Consider the following 19,550-nt stretch of genomic DNA (forward strand, 5'->3'; position numbering starts at 1 on the left):
GACAGGGGAGATCGATGAATTCACATCTAATGGAAACCATCGGGTATAGTGGTTGTCAACTTCTCAACGAGAGAAAAATGAGCTACGTGTAGATCTCCTGACTCAATCCATCTTTACCATAAGCAAGTACCTCAAGCGAATCTGGGATGGGTCATAAACGATGTACTAGCGAAATGTGAGCCAGAGCAGTAACGTTTTATGGCGATCACGAACCTCGTTGTACATAAGGAATGCACCAGGGGGGCTGATCTGCGATGCCTCTCCCTTGGGCATGTAAACGCCCTCAAGTTCTTTGTGGCCAAGCGCTATACCAGCATCTTGCCAATTGGTAGGTTGTGTTATCCCTACCCCTTTTGTCGCCCTGGCGTTTCGAACAACGTGAGAAGCCTGCAGGCGGAGCAGGTGAAGATTGCACTAACAATTTCTGGCTTTTCTTGCAATCTTCATCTGCATTGTAATTTGCATTGTTCATCTCGAGGAACGGTTTTACAGCCACCTCACAGAGGAGTAACACGCCGATTTTGTTACTCAAACTATCCATCAAGTTTAGTGAGACGCCCTTTGAGAATGCCGCATTACTCACCTAGCGTAGCAGTAGCCTGCAGACTGAAATGGCACAGATATTAAAAATTAATATTCGGAAATGCCTTTCCGAACTTACTTTTGACATCATCTAAGGAACAGGTTAGTTTACGGTATTGAACAAGAATATGGACAATCTAGTACGCACATCTGCAAAGTAGACACCTTTGCCGAACATGTAGCCTAAGTTGTACGTCAGTACACTGTACGTGTATAAGCAATCTGTAGTAACATACCCGTAACGGGCGCCTCCGGAGGGGCGATCCGAAGGCCCTGTTTGAGGATACCTGAAGTAAAGATGTGAGTCCATGATCTGTGATACATTTCACATTGCTTACCAGCGAAGTTGGTCGTCCTGGAACCGTGCCACAAGAGCATCCGATCACCAGCAGGAAGCTTATCGTAACCCTTCGCGAGCCATGCAGAAGTCTCTGTCCCTCTCTCCACCCTGAATGCATGTAAAATCTCCGACCTGAAGTGATGCGTCTGTCCATGTGTGTCGGATGTGTAGTGTGCGAGAGCCTTGAATTCAGAACTGTTTCGAGCGATAGGGTCCATTGAACTGAGACCCAGCGAACGGAAGTGCGCGTCCAGCGGGTTAAGTGGCTTCCCATCGTCATCAACATTGGTGGAGTTATTTATGAGTTTATGAGCGATTTCCTGAGATGACATGAAGTGAGCAAATGGATATGCACATATACGATTCGCATACCATGTCTCCCAGAGCGTCGACAAGGGTCAGTTCCTGTGTAAGTGTAAGCATGCAAATTTGTACGAAGCCACGTTTATTACCCTTTTCAAAAGGTCCTGATCCCTGATTACAGTGGGCCTCGTACGCCCGAACACATGAGGGATGATGCTGCCAGGAACTCAGAGCAATGAAGGATTACATTTCCACTTGACATACGAATAGTATTCCGAAGTAAGCGTTTCACAGGCGTTTTGAAAGCCACCCAGAGACTTCGCCATATCGCCGTCCGGATATTCTATCGCTTCCGCAAGTTTCTGAAATCGTTAAATTGATAGTCCCAATGTTTGCCTGATGATGAGCGAACCTTCAATGCCGCAAATCCATTGAGAATAGTTGACTTCGCGAGTTTGCCTGCAAGACTGTAAATAGCCGAACGACTCCAATTGAAGGACATGATATACCAAGGGGAAGCTTATTGGCGTCGTAATTCATCGATGACAAGTGAGCATCAATGAGTCTAGATTGATCAGTTGAGACTATGAGAATTTAGGCTACGACACTTACTTGTATGAGAAGATGAGATTGCAGAATGCCTGCCAAGAATTGTATTAGAGCAAATGAGAAAGTTGGTTTCTCGAATTACCTGCAACTCAGGTAATAACTTGGAATCCGGAACAGGTTCATCTTCTTTGGGGAATGCTACCACTACTTTCCGCCTTGCTATCTTCATCCTCAAATACACGCTCTGGGAGAGGATATCAGGTTTCTCCTTGGCGTTTGAACCTACGAACTGCGTCTACCTAGCCATGTATATTTCCCTGATTATCCAGTGTTCATGTGTGAGGGTTGAGCTTGCAGACAAATATTCACTTACCCTTCGCAGCCACCATGCCAAAGCGTTGGGGCCATGCAACGCCGGATTTCGACCTGAACTGCTTCTTAAACTCGTTAATGGCAGAAGCAGATGGCCACGGTCCCTTGATGTAATCAGTTTTTAGTATAGAATTCAAACGCTGGGACCAACCTTGGTTTGGCTTGCACCATTCTCACCAACGCGGCCCCAACGCGTAAAGAGGGAGCATTGGGTATCATTGCCAATAGGATGCAGCAGTTGTATCACATAGAATCTGTGTGCCTGGATAAGAATGAAAACTTCTCGAAGCACGCGAGTGCTCACTTATTCTTGTTAGAGCCAACCTCAGTTTGGTTGAGCATTGCATCCCAAACACTTTCAGCATTCGAGTAAACTTGATGTGTTACTAGACACTCTGGTCATTTCCACGCTCTGAACGCATACCTAGGACACTTACAAGTGAAACCGGACGTTGGATCTACCGGAGCAGCACCTCGTTTCACGACAGTGACCTAGAAGTTGAGAGGTAAGGCTATCTGGCTATATAAATTACGGGAATACTTGCCATCTTCTTCCCTTCGTTGTCGGCCTTTTTAACACTTGTGTCATCGTCCTTATTCAGCTTGGCAATTTTAGAAGGGGCGACATCTTCGCCGTCGTCGTCGTCGCGGACGCGCTTCGCCTTGGATGATTTTGGTTTGGAGACGGGTTTTGCTGGTTGGGATACTGAAGCTGCAGTGGAAGCAGGTGCAGCGTTTGCCTGCTTCGTACCAGCCCTAGTAGACCGAGGTGACACTGGCTTTGGAACGCCTGTGACGTCGGTGGAGGAGACGGCTTTCTTGCGAGGCATGGAAAAGTGGGAAGAGAAACAAATGATGAGAGTGGGGTTTAAATAATGTGCCCCTATCACCGACTGGAGGTGAGCGCGTTGTGGGAAATGGTACCATGGCCACCACGCACCGCCCTAAAGACTTATATGGTCAAATCCCGACACCCGCCCATCACGTGAGATGAGTATATTCCTAATTTAGAAACGCCGTGTTTTCGGTACCGCAACAAGTCATACGGCATTCTCCGGACCTCACGATTCAAACGTGCTGCAATGACTTGTAACCGGCCCCATTCCCGGACTTCTTCAATGTGGAGCAAAAATTCTCACCGACCCTTACCAAATGGGTGATGACCCTTACACTCGATGTGCAACGTGCCCCCGGCATCCAGCGGACACTGCCTTGACTCGATATCACACATTTCCATAAGCGGACACTAAATGTGATCACAACGAGGGATGACAGTTTAAATGGAGACTCGGATATCACGATGTGACATTGTGAAAGTGTGAGCATTAATTTTACCTCCAAGTTCCGCCACCTCCAATTTAACAGGTCCTGATTATAAAGGGCAGATATCGATAGTATGGTTTTTAAAATTTTTAGCACCCTACTCTTCTATTCCACCATCTCAGATGACAGTTCCTGACCCCCACATCATTGAGTTCGATTTGAACTCTATCTCATCTTATGGTGAGTACAATAGACTCTTGTCGTGGTTTTTGCTCTCCCGAACTAACAATTTAGCATATGCATCAGATCTTTTGGATCATGACACTGATCCAGCGTATGATTTATTATCACTTCCCCAGTTCGAGAGTCCTCTAGTCCCTCCTGATTTTCAATGGCACCAAGTTGAGTTGGTATCGACGCGCATACCTTCAAGTTCTCCCCAAGAATCAGTGTCCTCCTCGTATGCTTCCACTTCCTCGGCATCAAGTATCAATTCCGAAAAATTGGGTTCCGAACTTCCCTTCCCATCATCCTTTCCTTCCTCCGCAGCTCTCGCGAGCATGCCCATACCATGTTCTCGTGGCTACTCGCGTAGCAAAGACCCAGATCACGTCCCACGTCCGCGGAATGCTTTTATGCTCTTCCGCTCCGCCTTTGCCGCCGCGCAGAAAATCGGAACAAATATCGAGCGTGACAATCGACACATCACGCGTATAATCGCGCACTGTTGGAATCGCCTCTCCGAGTCAGAGAAACAGGTTTGGCGCAATAAGGCTGCAACGGAGAAAGCCGTCCATGCCATGAAGTACCCAAATTACAGATTTCATCCTGTCTTGCGTGCCAAAAAGCCTACCAAACGAAGAGTTCAGAGGAACGGCACAAAAGACAAGAGACGCTGCGAGCAAGTCGCTGAACTGCTTCTTGCAGGCAAGCATGGCGAAGAACTCGAGGTCGCAGTCAAGGAAATCGACGACACTATGAAAGTGACGACTTCCACATCATCCCCTGGTTCAAGAAGTGTGTCAGCATCCGAGGGCATGCAATCTTGTGAAGGCGACTTTGATGGATGCGAGATACAACCATTCCGCAGTCCCCTTTTGCCACCTACTAGCAAGTCTACTAGTCCTTCGATCCACGATATTACAGGTGCCACTCAACGTTCTCCACCGGTACGCATATTTTCTCTTGACATCTGGCATCCTCTCATCGTCTATATGCAGCTCGCGATGATTAAGACCATCCCAAAATCTTACGAATGTAGCGAGCAGCTCTACCAGGCGCCGTATGACACAAATCAATCAACATTGAGTGCTTCTCCGGCGCATCCATTGCTCCTTACCCAGCCTGATTTCCATCCTCTGTACCCACGCGCCCGGCTCTCACCGCTACCTGTGCCACTCTATAGCGAGCCCTCAACCTTGTTCATAAACTACGCAGAGAACGACGACGACAACATCTCCGCATTGTCTCCCTCCCCTCCAGACTTTTCTGCCTTCTCATGGGATACATTTTCAACGTCATGCTATACTACTAATTCATCTCACTCATACGCAACTTTTCCGTCCTATTGAACGTTTGTTGTGATTCAATATTATTACTTCGCTTCCTCGCATTCATCTGTAGCCTTTTACCTTTACTCTGCGATCATTGTATACATACAAAACCATTGTGGATAGACATACGGATATCGGAAATATAACCTTTGCCAACAACAAACCCATTCACAAGTTCCTAGACAAGGTCTCAAAGGCCTTGATGCCCTCTTTTCCCAACAACGTTGCACAACCTACGATCTTCGCACCGGCACGATTCATCCGTTGAACAGCTTCTGGGGATGTCACGCCCCCAGCACCAATGATGACAATTTCCCGCATCGCCGGGTCATCTGACTCCGCAAGAAGTCGTGAAAAGGTGTGCACATTCCCCAAGGAGAGTGCATGAATAGCCTCGCCTGCGAGGCCACCCAGACCCGGAGGCACGGCGAACAGAGACGTGTCCGTCTTAGCATCTGGGGTGGGGGTCTGATCAGCAAAGACGAGGCTGTTCCCGAGGGTGTTCGTGCACGTGAAGTAGGCGATTGGGTTTGTGGGGTTACCAGAACCGGTGAGGGTGTAAGATGAGATACATTCGATGAGATCATGAAATTGGGTAGCTATGATGTATGGTGGGAGCTTGAGCCCGATTGTAAGCGTGGAGTCATCCTGGAAAGCTTTTGCGAAGACGTCGAGATATGGCTTGAGAGAAGGAAGGTGATATGAGGGCGGAGGATGTCCTTTGATATTTGGGCAGCTAGAATTGAACTCAACAGCGATGCAAGAGCGCCATGTAGAGTTTGACGAGCGGATTTGTTGTATCGCAACCAACATCTCAGAAAGCCTCTCGGCGCTAGATTCCGTGATACTGATTATGAATGGTTTGGAAGTTGGTCCTTTTTCTAAGAACTTCCGAATCCATGCAAGATATTCATACAACGGATGGGGGGAATATCCGTACGAATTAAGGGAGGAAAGGGAATCCTTCATGAACGCTACCTGAGCGATCAACCTCGTCAGACATATAGAAGATTGTTGGAACCTTGTCTGCAGTACGTACAGTGTGGCTTTCATCTTCTTCAAAACCGTCCAAAGTAGCTGTTCTCGTGATCACAGCGCCTGTGTAAGGGCAGTGGTACAGTCCACTGAGCTGTTGATAATCTGATGCCCATGCACACGAGCAGTTCACCATGGAAGGTGACACATCAATGCTGCGAATCAAAACCATCGAGGATTGAGCGTTGAGCACTTGAGCAGTGGATAAATGGGATGAGCCGCCATGGCAGCATATTGATACGGGTGTTATCAGTCGAGAAGACCCTATTATTACAGACGTTGTGCCTTAAGTGGTCAACTTGGCTCGATAAGACTATACCGCTATGATCATCAATTCAGTCAGCTCCACTGATAGCCTCTTCTCCGCCGGCAATGGCACACTCGCAATTGTCTTGCCCAGCCGTCTCTCGAGCATCTTCTTTGATTATCTCTCTCACCTTCTCCCACATCGGTTCGATATAGTGCCAAGAAAAGGCACAACATCCTAAGGCATCAAAGGCAGTGATGGATCTTGCCACATTATCTCCTTCGTCTATGCACTTTGTGAATCAATTTCGAGGGATACAAGACCATGATTGGATCCAAGAATGCCCCCGGCCAAGTCAGGAACGAAGCTGTCTACATCTGTACCTGATGCTTTACCCTGTAATCAAACTCGACGTGGTGAACGAGAACCATCGGAGCGATGTTGGAACGATAATTTTGTTGGCGATCGCCCCCAGCGGACCTGAACGTGATGCTGAATAAGATACAGCCTAGAGACGATCTCTGACGATGTTCATGCGAGTTTGAATGCCCGAGGAACCAGTACGAATGATGTTCTCGGACTCTGCTGATTGTGAGGTAGTTCGAGTCACGATATGGACCTGAATATATTCCTCTAGCTGAGCCCATGAAGGGCAGCAACTTATTCTGCATACAATCCACGGAAATTGATGAGCTATCATTGCAGGTCTCTCAGTATGAGGTATTGCTAGTGATTGGTTACACACCAACACTTATCGTGCTTCGTGATCAGAGGATGGAACATGGGAAGACTGTTATACACGTTCACTTGAGTATTTCTTCCCTTTCTAGTACAGACTTGTCAAGTTTAATGAGTATGGTCGTACGCGACGGAAATTGTTGAGTAGGGGTATTATGAGCCGTCACTCGTGCAGGCTTTGCGCGCATATCAGTACAAAGGTTGTCCGGGAATGGAATACTTACCAGTCCTAGTCCATCCAAGACGGCTTCTACGATCCCAGCAGTGAATGAAGAACAGCTGAGTTGATTCATATCTTTAGGGACAGATATATGACGTTCAATTGGAGGATCATTGTCGATGATCATGTCTTGAAACGGAAATCGCTCAGCAGTCCAATAAGACGAATGGAGTGATCATACATTCATCTTCATTCTCAACGCTCTTTTCTATTGCATCTGCAGGGCGTCCAAAGACTGCTCTCCACACCTGAGTGTGGATGGACATGAGAGCAGGTAGAAAACGAATTTCTCGTTTCGGGGCTTTGGACGATGACTCTGCCCGCCAGATCATGAGTTCAAGGACTCGTGTTCCCGCGCGATAACCAAGGGTGTTCAATCTGATCGACACACGTAAGTTTGTTCGAGGAACATGATTGAAGTGCATGGTGGACTCACCGCCGTTCGAGATCATTGATTCCACTTACGCGTTTCTGGGTATATTGAACGACCTCAGAAAAAAGGAAGGCGAAAGCGGAAGCGGAAACTTCTGATGTCCGTGTTTTATTAAGGTTCCTGTCGTAGATATTAGGTCTGAGGCCTGGTTTTGGTGTGCCAAGAGCGGCGTTTATGGATGTCGCAGAAGGTAAAGAGAAACGTGTTGAGCTTGCAGTTGGTGAAAGATGTTCAGCAGAAGAGAGCGAAGAACCGGATAGAACAGAAAAACGAGGATGAGGCTGTTGCATGGTGGAATGAGGTTAAGTTGCAGTTTTCGGCTGCAATAACATCAATTACTAATTGGCGGGTCTGCCAAGTGAGCTCAGCAACCTGCCTGGCAGTGGATCAGTGCACCCTCCCAATATAATTATGCCACTCCTAACTACTTCAGCAGCAGAGGCTGATTTTCCATCTTCGTCTCGTATATTGCACATCTCTCCTTCTCTACCAAACCTTTATTCTTCCTCCCATAGACTGAGACGCAGCCGCAGCCCACCTATGAATACTGCTGCAGCGCTCTCCTCTATTGATTTGCAGCAACACATCTATAACTCTTTATTAGAGTCTCGCACTGCAGATGTCTCTTTACATGTCCATGGTACATGGGAGGCAATCTACGAGTTGCACAGAGTAATTCTCATACAGTCGGTTCGTAAAGCTCTCGTTTCTCGCCTCCCTGCTAAGTTGCACTTGCAGGGGTTCTTCAGTTCGCTATTCACGTCAGGCTTCCTGGAGTCCTCCCCTAAACTACGTAGCCATCTACAAGGACCGGAGGAAATTAACGTAACTTTCGATGACCGCAACATCACTCGTGCAGGTGTGTTCCAGACCCAATGTCGATAGCTCCACACTGATGACGTTTTAGCTTTTGAGTAGGTTATTCACCGCTAACCTTGTTAGCTTGGATTGATAATTTTCAGGATATGCATCGCACGACTATATGGTGGTGGTCCACCCCTATATGTCCCACCATCCCTCGTCCCGACAACATCCCAACCGCTCACTCCTTCCTTTTCTAGTCCTTCATTACCTTTCGATACACCCGAGGGGTATCAAACCGCCAGCCCTCAACTGTTACTCTCACTTCTGGCCACATCAGTCTACCTCTCCATACCCTCCATGGCCTCGCAAGCCGTCAACTGCATCATGAACACAGTCGGACCGTATACCGTTATTCCTTACCTCAATTTTGCTATTGGTAAAGCTATCGAAGCTGGTCCTGACCAAAAAGCTGAGGCAGCAGTGGGCTTGGAGAACATTGCACAGTTAGTTACCTCCGAAAGTCGCGCATCTATTACATCGCGTTCTCCTTTGCGCACATCGAGCGTCAAGCAGGATCCTGCCGATGATTTGTCCGATAAATTATTGGATCTAGATGTACAGAAAGAGGATCCTGCTGAATCTAATGAGGTAGAATCTGAGCCGGATGACGGGCCAATCCGCGAACCTCATTTCCATTATGGACTGTTATCAGACAAGATTGGCGAAGCCGCGGCATGCTGGATCGCCCGGTGGGGCGCAGATATGCTTATCCACGAAAAGAAGGCATCTCGTAATCCAGCACTCCCCGCCACCCCAGTTCCCGTCTTTGCGCAAAATGTGTCGTCGCGCAAGAGAGCCGATACGATGCCTGCCAAACCTTCACCTTCCAATGAGCCTACCGTACCAGAACCGCATGTGACTCCCGTCATCTGGGCAAGGGGTGGCTTAAATTCGAAGTGGGTGCGACATATTTTAGGCTCCGATCTGTTGTTTGTGAAAGGGGAGAAGGAACGTTACGATATGGCTTGCACTATCGTCGAGCTCAGGAGACGTCAGGGTATTGATGAAGAGGAGGAGAAAGACTGGGAAATGTTGTTCCGTGAAGGCATCTACTATGCCAATTTGGTAAGTAAAGATATTTCCTCTAACCGATCTTTGTGGCAAAATCTGACAATGACTTTTAAAGCTTGTGGACGATATCATTGCAATATCGCAGCATATCTCTCCTACCACGGGTCGTCCATTTGTTCCGCTTTCTGTTTTACAGGAAGCTCATTGGGATCAGTCATTACTGCGATGTCAAATTACAAACAAACCAAACTCCTCCTCTCCTTCGTCCCCATCCTCGAGCCCTCCACCTTCACGAGAGAAGGAACTCGGGTTGTCTATCACGACTGCCGAAATCCTTGCTCGATTGCCGGCTTCAAACTCTTCAGCAAACACAGTAGATAAATCATATCATCCTGTTGGACACGATTCATCGACACGCATTGGCGATAGTGGGAGCATCGAAGGTACTTCTATGGACCAACTCTTCGAGTCACCTCCACCATTGTCCAGTCCGATCACAGACAACAAGGCGCCTGTTCGTGCAACAACTACTGAGGCTGATTTCTTTGGTCTGAAGTCAGAACGACAAACCGCAATAGGCTGTATAGCATCTGACGCGACGGGTAAAGTGCGGTGGTCACCTTACCCTCCATTTAGATTTGCAGTGGAGTTCTGGGATATTGACGCACTGAAGGAGAAGTCCCGCCTGCACTCACAGACGATTTGGTACGCAGGAAGCTTGTTCAACGTATACGTGCAAGTTATTCGGAAGAAGGGCATTCAGCTTGGAGTCTATCTTCACCGACAATCGAACATTGATCCTATTCCTGCCCCTTCGGCGCCATTGTCACTCAATCGTACAGGACACGCACACAACAACAGAGTGCCATCATTACCACAACTTTCTACCTCGCAGTCTTCACCCTCTGTAGCCACGCACTATTCCCCCTCCATCCATCCTCCATCACGAAGCACGACGCCCAGTTCATCCCCACCGACATCATCCGGCATTGCTACGTCCTTTACCTCTTCACCGAGCACCATTCCGGCTACATCGCCTGCCGTTGCTCCAGTGCAGCCATATCGCGATCCCCGGCCTGCTATTACAGCTTACTTCACTATCTCTTGTGCCAGCTCTACTGGTTCATCTATTACGCGATTTACGAGCGTTCCGGACGTGTTTTCAGTCAGTCAAAGCTGGGGTTGGAAGTCGAGCTCTTTGCGAACTGAGTACCTAGAGGTTGGCCCTGACGGACAACCTGCCGAGCCTACGGTTCCAGCCCCAAGATTGAACAGCCTTCGCGCCACCATTGTTTTGGGCGTAGTCTAGTTCAGGTCGTCCCTGGTGTTTCACGTACATCGCTATATTTGCTATCAACTTGTATATTTGCCGATATATCACACATCATCTATGTATTAAGTTAACAGCCTGTTCGCATCATCGTCTAGTATGGAATAGTGCGTGGCAGTACATCCACCTAGCTAATGTTCATGTTAATCATTATTTGTTTTTTTGTGACTTGTCCCGATGCCATGGCCCTGAGCGCTGCCGCGTCAAGGCAGTTTGAATATAATCACGTGATTTCAGACACTAGAGGCCAGAGCGGCTCCCGGCTGACAGCTGGGTGTCATTTAAGTTTTTAGATCACTGCGACCATGTCCAAAGGCAAAGGCAAGCAAGTTGAGCCTATGGTGCTCCTGCCGCCAATGCCTAATCCGTCTGCAGGCAGCGCCAACCCCTCTGCATCTCTATCCTCCCTCTGGGGATATTTACTCCCAGCACTAAATCACATCGTCCGCTCGCCGACAAACTCAACTGAAAAGGCGCCCGTCATAGACATTTCATATCACATGGGGATACACACAGCAACTTACAACTATTTCACTATGCAAGTTGAAGCTGTCAGCACTAACAAGGAGCGGGAAAGACTTACGCCAAGCGGAACGGATTTGTATGAGCATATCGACAAGTACTATGCGGAAGTCGCTCGGGAACTGTTACTCGGTGCTCCCGAGGACGATTCATCTCTGATCCATTACATCGTCCCGTGTTTCAACCGCTACGCCGCTGGCGCACACTCCGTGAACCGTCTCCTCAATTATGTGAACCGACACTATGTGAAACGCGCCGTCGACGAAGACAGAGGCTGGCTCACTCTGAATGATATCTTTGATGCTGTTGCGAAGGCTATACAGGACGGGGACACAAAAGAGAAGATCACGAATAAGTTGAAGGAGAGGCGGACGGAGGAATTGAAGAAATGGGGGTGGGATGAAAGAGGGACGAGCGAGCAGCTTGCGCACGCTGAGTCGTGCGCGGAGGCGGCAAGTCCGCTTGACCGTGTTGTACCACTGTCTGCGCTGGCGCTTCGACGGTTTAGAACAGAATTTCTGGAACCTTTGCTGGCTATCCCCAAATTGAAAGGGAATAAAAGGAGGAAGGCAGGGGCACATAAAGGGAACGCTCCCAATTTACCAAAAGGGCGCCTTTCGAGAGCTGTCAGGGAGCTCCTAGAAAAGCAAGATGTGGATGTGGATGTGGAGGAGAGGAGGAGACTTGTGACAGAACTTGCAAACGCAATGCGCGTTACTGGTGTACGCGACGGACATCCTCTACGGAAGAGGCTGGATAAGTATTTATTAACGGGGACTGTATAGATCTATTATTACTGTAGCTTGACACTGGGAAGTAGAAACAATGAATTCCAGTGGTTTGAGCGCTGAACTCATGATCCTCAATGTGTGACACTGAATGTACCAATGTATTCATTGGCTAATACCATAGATTTCATTGACAGAGTGACTATGGGTGATGCTGACAATGGTATATGACTGTGGGTAGACAAAACACTAAAATGTGATGGTTAGGCCAATGAATTTTGATGACTTGACGCATGAATTTCAACAAATTGCTAAATGACATGTCAGTCTGAAAAGCAAAACCATAGCCCACCGCGAGGGTCGAACTCGCAGCCTTCAGATCACAATCGCCTAGCAGTAAGAGTCTGACGCTCTATCCGATTGAGCTAGGCGGGCGGTATAGCGCATCCCATTTTGAATGATTCCTGAGACTGACGTGTTGTGGAAGGCGACCTGGACGATGGTCATTGGTGGACAAGGAAAGTGGGGCACTTAGCTGCAAGCGATCGTACCGGTGAGGATGCCCGGAATACCGGTCAACGCATGTAATGAACGAACGAAATAAAGAAAAGTGAAATACTACACACTCGGTCGCCCGCCCACAGCGCATCCACCACTATTTCCCACAACACACCCCCGAGGCATTCCCCTTCCTCTTCCCATCCCCAATCTAACTCACTTTCATCCCTCACATGAGACGTCCCCGCCTCTAGAGCCTCTTCATCCTCCCACTTCACTACGCGCACCACGATATACTGAAATGCGTCGCTTACACCCATTCTGTCTTTGCGGATCTGAAGAATAGCTTTGGGAGGGTGGGGGGGAAGTCTGGGTCTAGTTGGGGTGCAGTGGGTGGAGTAAGCGGACGTTGGCCCCTCGTGAACAGACTCGGCGTAATAGTAAGTGCAGAAGATGCTGTAGTAGTCGTACTAGACAAACTCGTCATTCTCCTCCCTCATATCGGTGATCCAGGTTGGGACCCGTGAAGCGGAGACGACCGTGCGCTTGCATATATATTAGAGAGGGAGGAAGAGGGGATATGCAAAGAAGAAGAAGTTACACCAGAGCGGAAGGTTCTGTATAGAAATGAGCTGGCGTGGGGTGTCCAGGCCATTTTCCACTAGTGCGTACCCCAGCTACCTGATGCGACTGCATCGCTAACTTTTCCGGTTGATATATGGATAAAGATATCGTGGTTTGTGCACTCCATGAAATGCATCCACCCGACTCGGCAAGTGAGGAACCAATCTTCTGAAGAACACGGTGTGCCTGTTTGAAATATATGCTTGCAACACTCTGTATATATGTGCTGTTTAATCGAGTGATACCAATGGCCGTAATTCGTACCAATCAGTTGAAGCTGTCTCGCATCGTGCTTGGTTGTGTGTTTAGCGTCGTCGTGGCGTGTGCCACTAGTTGCACACAGTGAGCAAGGGTGGGCCAAAGTGGGGAGGATTGTACCATATGGGAGTGGGATTCATTGTGCCTGGCACCAGTCAGGGCATGCGCGTGGTTGAATAGGGTGACCGTTTGAACTGACTCGGACTCAAATAAGCATAATGCTACATTAGCTACCGTGACAATCGGACACCTCCATTGACAAGTTGCAGGATGCGGCTTCAAGAAACTAGCTAGTTGCACAAGGATAGTGTCGGCATCAGAATCACATTCTGACCATGATGACTACACTAACCTAGCGCTAGTGCTACTCAGTTCGAGCGCACCACCGTACACAAAAAGCATAGCCCACCGCGAGGGTCGAACTCGCAGCCTTCAGATCACAACAGCCTAGCAGTAAGAGTCTGACGCTCTATCCGATTGAGCTAGGCGGGCGATATCAGGGCGTCTACTCAAACCATCAAAAGCGCCACCTCACCTGAGACACTGAACCTTATCTCAGCCACTGTACAGTTCTTCCAAACACGGCAACTCTGCCATGGTGGGTGGTTTCTGGATTGGCAAACGCCTTCAACGCAAGCAACAGCCCGGCAAGGTAAGCCAAATCCTACGCCTTGTCGCTACGCAGTCCAACCTTCATTTTAGCCTCAAGCAAATAATCAAAAATGACCCACGACGCCGTTTGGTTCTCTCGTCCTAGAAAGTACGGAAAGGGTTCCCGCCAGTGGTGAGTCGCGCAGCCATCGTCTGCTATCATGAGTCGTTTAGCGATGGTTTGGGGATGCATAGCCGCCTCTGTGCGCACCAGGCTGGTCTCATCCGCAAGTACGGCCTTGACTTGTGCCGTCAATGCTTCCGTGAAAAGTCAGCTGCTATCGGTTTCGTCAAGGTGGGTGTCATGGCGTTCGAGCGTGTTGCAGTAGCTCATGTTCAACGAATAGAACCGGTGAAATGTATCCAGTCGTGCACCTTCATCTTATATCATCATTCTCTCGTCACACTTGATCATTCGGCCGTCTTGTATGCCACTATGATAATATGCCAACAAGACTAGCATGAAATGCACCTACCATCCAATGCGAAAACATTACCACGTACCAGGGGTGCAGGTTCGATGCTTGTTGTAGCAAATAAATGGGTCATCTTACTGGTTTGAACCATCATTGCTGCATTGAGTAGTTCAGTGCTATGAGGGTCGCACAAGAATCTCGTTTGAATGCTCGGACTGTCATTTTGAGCATAAAACCCGGAACACGACGTCATAGATTGGACAATAAGTACAGAAGGTAGTGCTGCGACGGTTTAACCATTAAACAGACATTGCTTTAGATGACGGGAAGATTAGGGCTATACAAATGGGGTGTGGCAGATAAGAAAGATGTATCAGAAAGCAACTAATAGCAATGGGGTTTGGAATATGCCGGTGCGGAAGTACAAATGCGCAGTGGTATGATAAAAGTCGGCCCTTGCTCATGATTGAAAAATCTCCTGGAAGATAGTGAGATCGAGCCGACGTGCTTGTGAGGTATTGAGCGTCGAACGTAAGGACATAGAATATACATTGAAACCATTAAAAGAGTGACTGCGCAGGTGCGCAAAGAACGAAAGAGCAGAAACGTCCAAAGCAACATGTAATGTGCCCGTTCGCTCTACATACCATAACCATAGCTCTGATAAGGATCATTCAATGACCCAGCAACACCAACCGTGCCAAAAGGGCTCACGTTAGCATATCCAGCAACGCCCGTGTAGCCAGAGGCGTGGGTATGAGGGGGTGTCAGACTCGCGCTATGAGGAGAAGTGCCTTGTAAGACATATCCGTCGATCGAACGCGCCTGGATGCCATGCATCTGGGGGCCAAGGTGAGAGTGTGCATAGGAGCCTTGACCTTGCATGCCATACAAGCCTCCCTGGGCATATACATCAGCCACGCTAGAAGGGTGTATTCCTTGAGGGATGTGCCGGGCCCCTGCGGAGTGATGACCGTGACCATGATGACCGGAGTTGCCACCATGGTGACCTTGGTTGCCCATAGGTATCATGCCCTGAGGAGCATGGTATCCGAAGTTCTCAGCGTTGGCCTGTTCCCGCTGCAACTTGTTTTGAATCCGCTTGCCGTAAGGTGTGTTGCGAATTAAAGGAAGAACTGGTCGAATCCCTTCGACGAGGAGCATACGCTGTGCAGGCTCGGCATAGTCCAACGCGGTCTACAAGAATGTCCAGCCCAAACTACAAATGCGCGAAAGAAAAATAGTACCTGCACGCAATAGTTGCCATACGAGTCGCGAAGAAGCTTCTCCAAGCGGGAGCGGTTGAGTAGCTCTTCGATCAAAATTTTCCTGGTACTATGTTCGGCAACACGGATGCACTAGTCCCAGTTGGCATGAGAATGATCATCAAGACGAAAAGGATACTCACTTTCTCAATGACATTGGAGCTGAACTTCTGGACGGAAAGTGCACAAACGTTTCCTGTGAATTGCCGAATAACAGCGTCGCTAAAACGATTGTCGTTAAGATCCAAGATATATTGCACAACCTGGTAACGTAATTGTCAGGCATTTAGACGGATGAGCAATGGGGCACCAACATAGTTGCCGTAAGGGTCTTGAACGAGCGTCAGCGCGTTGTAAGTTATTTCATTCACAAGCTGGACGCGCTGGTGATCCGAAGCATGATCGATGCAGCGCTGCAGCACGCAGCATCCGTGACGGTGGGTAGCGACCTCTACGCAGTTGGCAGCGACTGCGTTGTATATGAACTGCCAAACCAAAATCAGTTTCCCAACGCTACGGTGCAAAACCACCATACTCCTCACCTGGTTATCTTCTGGTGCAAGCTTGTTAAGACATTTTTGAATAACGTGGTTTCCATTGAGATCCTTGATGAGCACAACAACATGAAGGCTGAGCGCAAGAATAATAGAATGAATCTGAGTGTTGTATCTATGATCAGTCTGCATTCTACTGTAAGTCTGGAAGATAAAAATCCGCTAAAAGCGACTTGCCTGACGTCTGGTGGACAAGAAATCAATCATCTTCTGCACTGCCCGCGTACCGTGCATGTTCAACGAAATGTTAACGAGATCCTGAGCGACAGACTCGCAAATGACGTTTCGTTGATCATCTGTGGAGAACTCGAGAAGCTTTTGGCACAGGTAGTTGCCAAAGGGATCAGTCATGAGGTCCGCAAAGTGACCGAATGTTTCGCGGAAAATCATGTCCCTATGTTCAGGAACACCTTCCTCCAGCTTCTTTTGCAGGTAGCGGCAACCGTGCTGGTCTTTGCAAAGTGTGGGTATCTCGCCCTGAAGATCTTCTAGGCGTGTGCCAGCAAAACGGTTCACTGCATAAAAGATTAGTAAAACACAACTAGCTTAAGATGAAAAAAAGCCTTACTGTCCATATCACCCCTCTTGTGCTTTGGACCGTGTAAACCGTTCATCTTGCCATCAGCGCCATTAGCACGACCAATGTGCAGTCCATATCGCGTCCCGTTGTGGTGGTAAAGGGCGGTCGAGCCACTCGCACCATTGACGCTATTACCAGACCGGGTACTCGAGTCCAGGTCATACGAATTAAACCGACCGCTGTCCATCTGACCGTTCAACCCATAAACATCTTCGACGCCGTATTGTTCGAAACCCATTGAAACATTGTCGTACTGACTGGATGACATGCGAGAGAGAGATGGTTGGATGTCACTCTTGCCGGAGTCCTCGATTATCGGATAACTACCTTGCGAAGAAAGTCGTCCGCTCAAAGCCTGAGAATCTGGAGTATGGGGAGTGCCAGGAGTCTGCAGAAGATGCCCGTTGCCACCGTTCGCCATAGACAAAGGCGTTGCTGGCACTGAGCGTGTCGTGCTCATGGCAGGGGAGCCCCGTCTGGATCCAGGTACTTGCGCAGTTGAACCGAGGGACGCTTGCGGATGTTGACCTGCATGTGCAGTCGCAGCGCCACCGCCAAGGGTGGCGGTAGTAGACAAATCAATAGGCGAAGATGTCAGCGTCAAAGTTGGGTTGGTAACGGTGCGGCGATCGTTACGGGAGCTCAAGCCGTCGGGTACGCGTGGGTTGTTGGAGAATTGAGGCCACTCAGAGTGCTTGTCACCTCTTGCAGAGAATGAATTACGTGGGGATGTCTGGGAACGATGAGCGAGATCCAGAGCAGCAGACGAAGTAGTAATCTTGCGTTTGGGTGTCAGTTTAGAGCAACACAGAACGCAGATTAAGTACCCTGTTGGCATAGGATGCAAATTTGTCCTCGTCAGAAGTTGGAAGATGCCTCATTGCGTCTAGAAAATATGAGAAGGGTAAAGCAGGCGTAGATATTACTTACTGTGCATTTCCTGATCCAATTGCTCATCGAGCATCATTCCCACATTATACTGTTGGCCGCGAGAGCGCTCCTCCTCACTGTATCTCCCGCGTGTCAAAAGTGAATGTACCACGGCGCTAGGGCTAGGTGTCGCTCGAGATGGACGCTCTCCAACTAAGGAGATACCTTGCAAATGACTAGCAAGTTCGTCGTCGTGACTGCTAGCTGAAGTGCGACGACTGGCTGGCATGCTTTTAGCTCCAGCAGTTCGTCCATAGTGACCATTCATTCCATGACTAGACCCAAGCTCTGGGGATCGATGAACAGAAGGTGCGTAAGTGACCGACTTTCGTTTGTCCGCAACGGCGGAACCAACAGCCTTGGAAAGCGTCTCCGCGTCCACAGAAGAGTGGGAGAGAGCCGCCCTAACAAGATTGTCACTGTTCAAAACCGCATTCACTCTTGGAGGGGTAGTGGGCGCCGAGACTGCGAGATGGGCTGAAGCAGTCGGATCATAAGGAATGCTAAGCAACTCCTGCGCCTGCTGTTGCTCGAGTGCGCGCATTTGATCCTCGAACATTTTCCGTTGCAATAACCTTTGACGCTCGTGCTCCAAGCGCTTCAGCTCAATCCGCTTCGGAACGGAAGGTCAATTAAAAGGAAAAACGAAGGGTGGGGACTATGAATAAGACTCACAGCCGACATATCAGGCATGTTAGTACCCAGTCTCGCAGCCTAGAGAAACGATGACGTATTGTGAAAAGTGAGACGGTAGAATGAAGAAAAACAGACTTACCGAGTCTGCGAGATCGAGGAAAGCAGGAGGACTCTGCTTTCTCCCATCTGAGGAACGATTATCGGTAGAAGAATTAGGGTTTTCAGCGGTAATCATTGCGAATAACAAAAGAGGTTGACAGCTTTTCTTCCAAAGGTGTGAACGACAGAAAACAGATCGAGGAAAGCGACGAGGGATTAGAAAATAAGCCTAATTGCACACAAAGATCCTGAACGGAGGATGTGAGTCAGACCAACCTAATAAAAGTAAAGCGCGTCGTAAGTACCGACCTGCAAGCCAATTTTGAGCCTGTCTATTAGGATTGATGGTACAAAGCTGCTTAGTGGGCTGAATGATTGAAATGTCAGAGAACAAGTGGAACGTCGTGCAAGGTGGAGAGACACACCTTTTTTTCAATTCTCCAGTTTTTAACGACTGAAACTCGAAAGGGAGAACGTTTGGATTTGAGTAGTTATGAGCAGCGTATTTAAGGCACTTCGCTAGCCGGCGTGGGTGAATTAGCAGAGCAAAAATCCCGGAAGGACCCCGTTTTTTTAAAAGTCCGCTGGAACCGCGAGTTCAGGGAGGACTTACGATACTGACAACCCAATCTTCCGTAATCGCCGATCCTCCAAAAGTTATTCAAGAGTCCTTTCAAAACAAATCTTCTTCAATTCATTCATTCATTCATTCATTCATACACATATACTTGTACTAGACATGCTTCAGTGCTTTTTGGTTCCAGTCTCGATACTAGAACTTTCGACTTCCATTCTCTTTCATTAACCCAGGTTGGACCCTTCACGACGATCGAAATATGCACTTTTGCTAGACTAAACGTAACTTATACCGGCTCTGCCGTTGTATAAACTAACAGAAGCTCATAACCTTGCTTGCCGCCCGCGGTTGTTTTGCGGAACTCGGTCCAGC

At 48.5% G+C, this 19,550-nt stretch overlaps 8 protein-coding genes and 2 non-coding genes across 10 annotated transcripts; 4 read left to right on the forward strand and 6 right to left on the reverse strand.

Moving 5' to 3' along the window:
- Nucleotides 1-102: 102 nt before the first annotated feature.
- On the reverse strand, nt 103-2,976 carry EDB93DRAFT_1073935 (poly polymerase catalytic domain-containing protein; the record flags this gene model as incomplete). The annotated part of the gene is made up of 21 exons (XM_041445053.1): nt 103-165; nt 214-361; nt 420-533; nt 584-606; nt 662-673; nt 731-765; nt 819-869; nt 921-1,242; nt 1,295-1,327; nt 1,375-1,441; nt 1,490-1,587; nt 1,638-1,684; nt 1,735-1,790; nt 1,838-1,866; nt 1,917-2,004; nt 2,061-2,091; nt 2,148-2,250; nt 2,298-2,400; nt 2,451-2,532; nt 2,584-2,638; nt 2,680-2,976. The coding sequence occupies 21 exons, from the start codon at nt 2,974-2,976 to the stop codon at nt 103-105; spliced, it is 1,857 nt and encodes a 618-aa protein (XP_041313894.1).
- Nucleotides 2,977-3,446: 470 nt separating this feature from the next.
- Nucleotides 3,447-5,055, forward strand: EDB93DRAFT_42643 (uncharacterized protein). Its single transcript, XM_041456328.1, has 4 exons — nt 3,447-3,464; nt 3,527-3,649; nt 3,704-4,578; nt 4,630-5,055. The coding sequence occupies exons 2-4, from the start codon at nt 3,592-3,594 to the stop codon at nt 4,978-4,980; spliced, it is 1,284 nt and encodes a 427-aa protein (XP_041313895.1). The 5' UTR covers nt 3,447-3,464; nt 3,527-3,591; the 3' UTR covers nt 4,981-5,055.
- A 75-nt stretch (nt 5,056-5,130) lies between these two features.
- Nucleotides 5,131-6,169, reverse strand: EDB93DRAFT_1074687 (uncharacterized protein; the record flags this gene model as incomplete). The annotated part of the gene is made up of 2 exons (XM_041445110.1): nt 5,131-5,940; nt 6,002-6,169. The coding sequence occupies 2 exons, from the start codon at nt 6,167-6,169 to the stop codon at nt 5,131-5,133; spliced, it is 978 nt and encodes a 325-aa protein (XP_041313896.1).
- A 698-nt stretch (nt 6,170-6,867) lies between these two features.
- On the reverse strand, nt 6,868-8,321 carry EDB93DRAFT_42833 (NO signaling/Golgi transport ligand-binding domain-containing protein). Its single transcript, XM_041456332.1, has 5 exons — nt 7,639-8,321; nt 7,384-7,580; nt 7,207-7,331; nt 6,994-7,158; nt 6,868-6,937 (listed from the first exon to the last, which is right to left on the reverse strand). Exons 1-4 carry the CDS (start codon nt 7,923-7,925, stop codon nt 7,048-7,050), a joined length of 720 nt encoding a protein of 239 aa, XP_041313897.1. The 5' UTR covers nt 7,926-8,321; the 3' UTR covers nt 6,868-6,937; nt 6,994-7,047.
- On the forward strand, nt 7,994-11,067 carry EDB93DRAFT_1197093 (uncharacterized protein). Its single transcript, XM_041450898.1, has 5 exons — nt 7,994-8,325; nt 8,374-8,494; nt 8,543-8,549; nt 8,598-9,564; nt 9,626-11,067. The coding sequence occupies exons 1-5, from the start codon at nt 8,047-8,049 to the stop codon at nt 10,817-10,819; spliced, it is 2,568 nt and encodes an 855-aa protein (XP_041313898.1). The 5' UTR covers nt 7,994-8,046; the 3' UTR covers nt 10,820-11,067.
- Nucleotides 11,068-12,229, forward strand: EDB93DRAFT_1113696 (uncharacterized protein). Its single transcript, XM_041448207.1, has one exon. It carries the CDS (start codon nt 11,146-11,148, stop codon nt 12,145-12,147), a length of 1,002 nt encoding a protein of 333 aa, XP_041313899.1. The 5' UTR covers nt 11,068-11,145; the 3' UTR covers nt 12,148-12,229.
- Nucleotides 12,230-12,435: 206 nt separating this feature from the next.
- On the reverse strand, nt 12,436-12,525 carry EDB93DRAFT_t3. The gene has a single exon. It is a non-coding gene; the product is annotated as a tRNA-Lys (tRNA).
- Nucleotides 12,526-13,872: 1,347 nt separating this feature from the next.
- EDB93DRAFT_t2 lies at nt 13,873-13,962 on the reverse strand. Its single transcript has one exon. It is a non-coding gene; the product is annotated as a tRNA-Lys (tRNA).
- A 120-nt stretch (nt 13,963-14,082) lies between these two features.
- On the forward strand, nt 14,083-14,527 carry EDB93DRAFT_42638 (ribosomal protein S14). The gene is made up of 3 exons (XM_041456327.1): nt 14,083-14,254; nt 14,317-14,416; nt 14,469-14,527. Exons 1-3 carry the CDS (start codon nt 14,193-14,195, stop codon nt 14,475-14,477), a joined length of 171 nt encoding a protein of 56 aa, XP_041313900.1. The 5' UTR covers nt 14,083-14,192; the 3' UTR covers nt 14,478-14,527.
- Nucleotides 14,528-14,983: 456 nt separating this feature from the next.
- On the reverse strand, nt 14,984-18,990 carry EDB93DRAFT_42695 (ARM repeat-containing protein). The gene is made up of 12 exons (XM_041456330.1): nt 18,911-18,990; nt 18,642-18,849; nt 18,542-18,580; nt 17,867-18,479; nt 17,764-17,822; nt 16,925-17,714; nt 16,534-16,871; nt 16,345-16,458; nt 16,117-16,287; nt 15,946-16,065; nt 15,785-15,895; nt 14,984-15,734 (listed from the first exon to the last, which is right to left on the reverse strand). Exons 2-12 carry the CDS (start codon nt 18,735-18,737, stop codon nt 15,177-15,179), a joined length of 3,009 nt encoding a protein of 1,002 aa, XP_041313901.1. The 5' UTR covers nt 18,738-18,849; nt 18,911-18,990; the 3' UTR covers nt 14,984-15,176.
- Nucleotides 18,991-19,550: the final 560 nt, after the last annotated feature.

The sequence above is a fragment of the Suillus bovinus genome, assembly GCF_016758785.1.
Source record: "Suillus bovinus strain UH-Sbo-P2 chromosome Unknown EDB93scaffold_1, whole genome shotgun sequence".
NCBI lineage: Eukaryota > Fungi > Basidiomycota > Agaricomycetes > Boletales > Suillaceae > Suillus > Suillus bovinus.

What these genes read in the sequence shown, in the direction of transcription:
- EDB93DRAFT_42833 (XM_041456332.1), bottom strand. Translation starts at nt 7,925, where the DNA reads ATGCAACAGCCTCATCCTCGTTTTTCTGTTCTATCCGGTTCTTCGCTC. An exon ending in ATCAATGATCTCGAACGGCG is followed by an intron (nt 7,581 to 7,638) that starts GTGAGTCCACCA and finishes TGTGTCGATCAG; the next exon opens with ATTGAACACCCTTGGTTATC. An exon ending in CGTTGAGAATGAAGATGAAT is followed by an intron (nt 7,332 to 7,383) that starts GTATGATCACTC and finishes TTCCGTTTCAAG; the next exon opens with ACATGATCATCGACAATGAT.
- EDB93DRAFT_1113696 (XM_041448207.1), top strand. Translation starts at nt 11,146, where the DNA reads ATGTCCAAAGGCAAAGGCAAGCAAGTTGAGCCTATGGTGCTCCTGCCG.
- EDB93DRAFT_42643 (XM_041456328.1), top strand. Translation starts at nt 3,592, where the DNA reads ATGACAGTTCCTGACCCCCACATCATTGAGTTCGATTTGAACTCTATC. An exon ending in GAACTCTATCTCATCTTATG is followed by an intron (nt 3,650 to 3,703) that starts GTGAGTACAATA and finishes CTAACAATTTAG; the next exon opens with CATATGCATCAGATCTTTTG. An exon ending in CCACTCAACGTTCTCCACCG is followed by an intron (nt 4,579 to 4,629) that starts GTACGCATATTT and finishes GTCTATATGCAG; the next exon opens with CTCGCGATGATTAAGACCAT.
- EDB93DRAFT_42695 (XM_041456330.1), bottom strand. Translation starts at nt 18,737, where the DNA reads ATGATTACCGCTGAAAACCCTAATTCTTCTACCGATAATCGTTCCTCA. An exon ending in TCCTCGATCTCGCAGACTCG is followed by an intron (nt 18,581 to 18,641) that starts GTAAGTCTGTTT and finishes TCGTTTCTCTAG; the next exon opens with GCTGCGAGACTGGGTACTAA. An exon ending in ATGGCAACTATTGCGTGCAG is followed by an intron (nt 15,735 to 15,784) that starts GTACTATTTTTC and finishes ACATTCTTGTAG; the next exon opens with ACCGCGTTGGACTATGCCGA.
- EDB93DRAFT_42638 (XM_041456327.1), top strand. Translation starts at nt 14,193, where the DNA reads ATGACCCACGACGCCGTTTGGTTCTCTCGTCCTAGAAAGTACGGAAAG. An exon ending in GGAAAGGGTTCCCGCCAGTG is followed by an intron (nt 14,255 to 14,316) that starts GTGAGTCGCGCA and finishes GGGGATGCATAG; the next exon opens with CCGCCTCTGTGCGCACCAGG.
- EDB93DRAFT_1197093 (XM_041450898.1), top strand. Translation starts at nt 8,047, where the DNA reads ATGCCACTCCTAACTACTTCAGCAGCAGAGGCTGATTTTCCATCTTCG. An exon ending in GAGTAATTCTCATACAGTCG is followed by an intron (nt 8,326 to 8,373) that starts GTTCGTAAAGCT and finishes TTGCACTTGCAG; the next exon opens with GGGTTCTTCAGTTCGCTATT. An exon ending in GCATCTACTATGCCAATTTG is followed by an intron (nt 9,565 to 9,625) that starts GTAAGTAAAGAT and finishes TGACTTTTAAAG; the next exon opens with CTTGTGGACGATATCATTGC.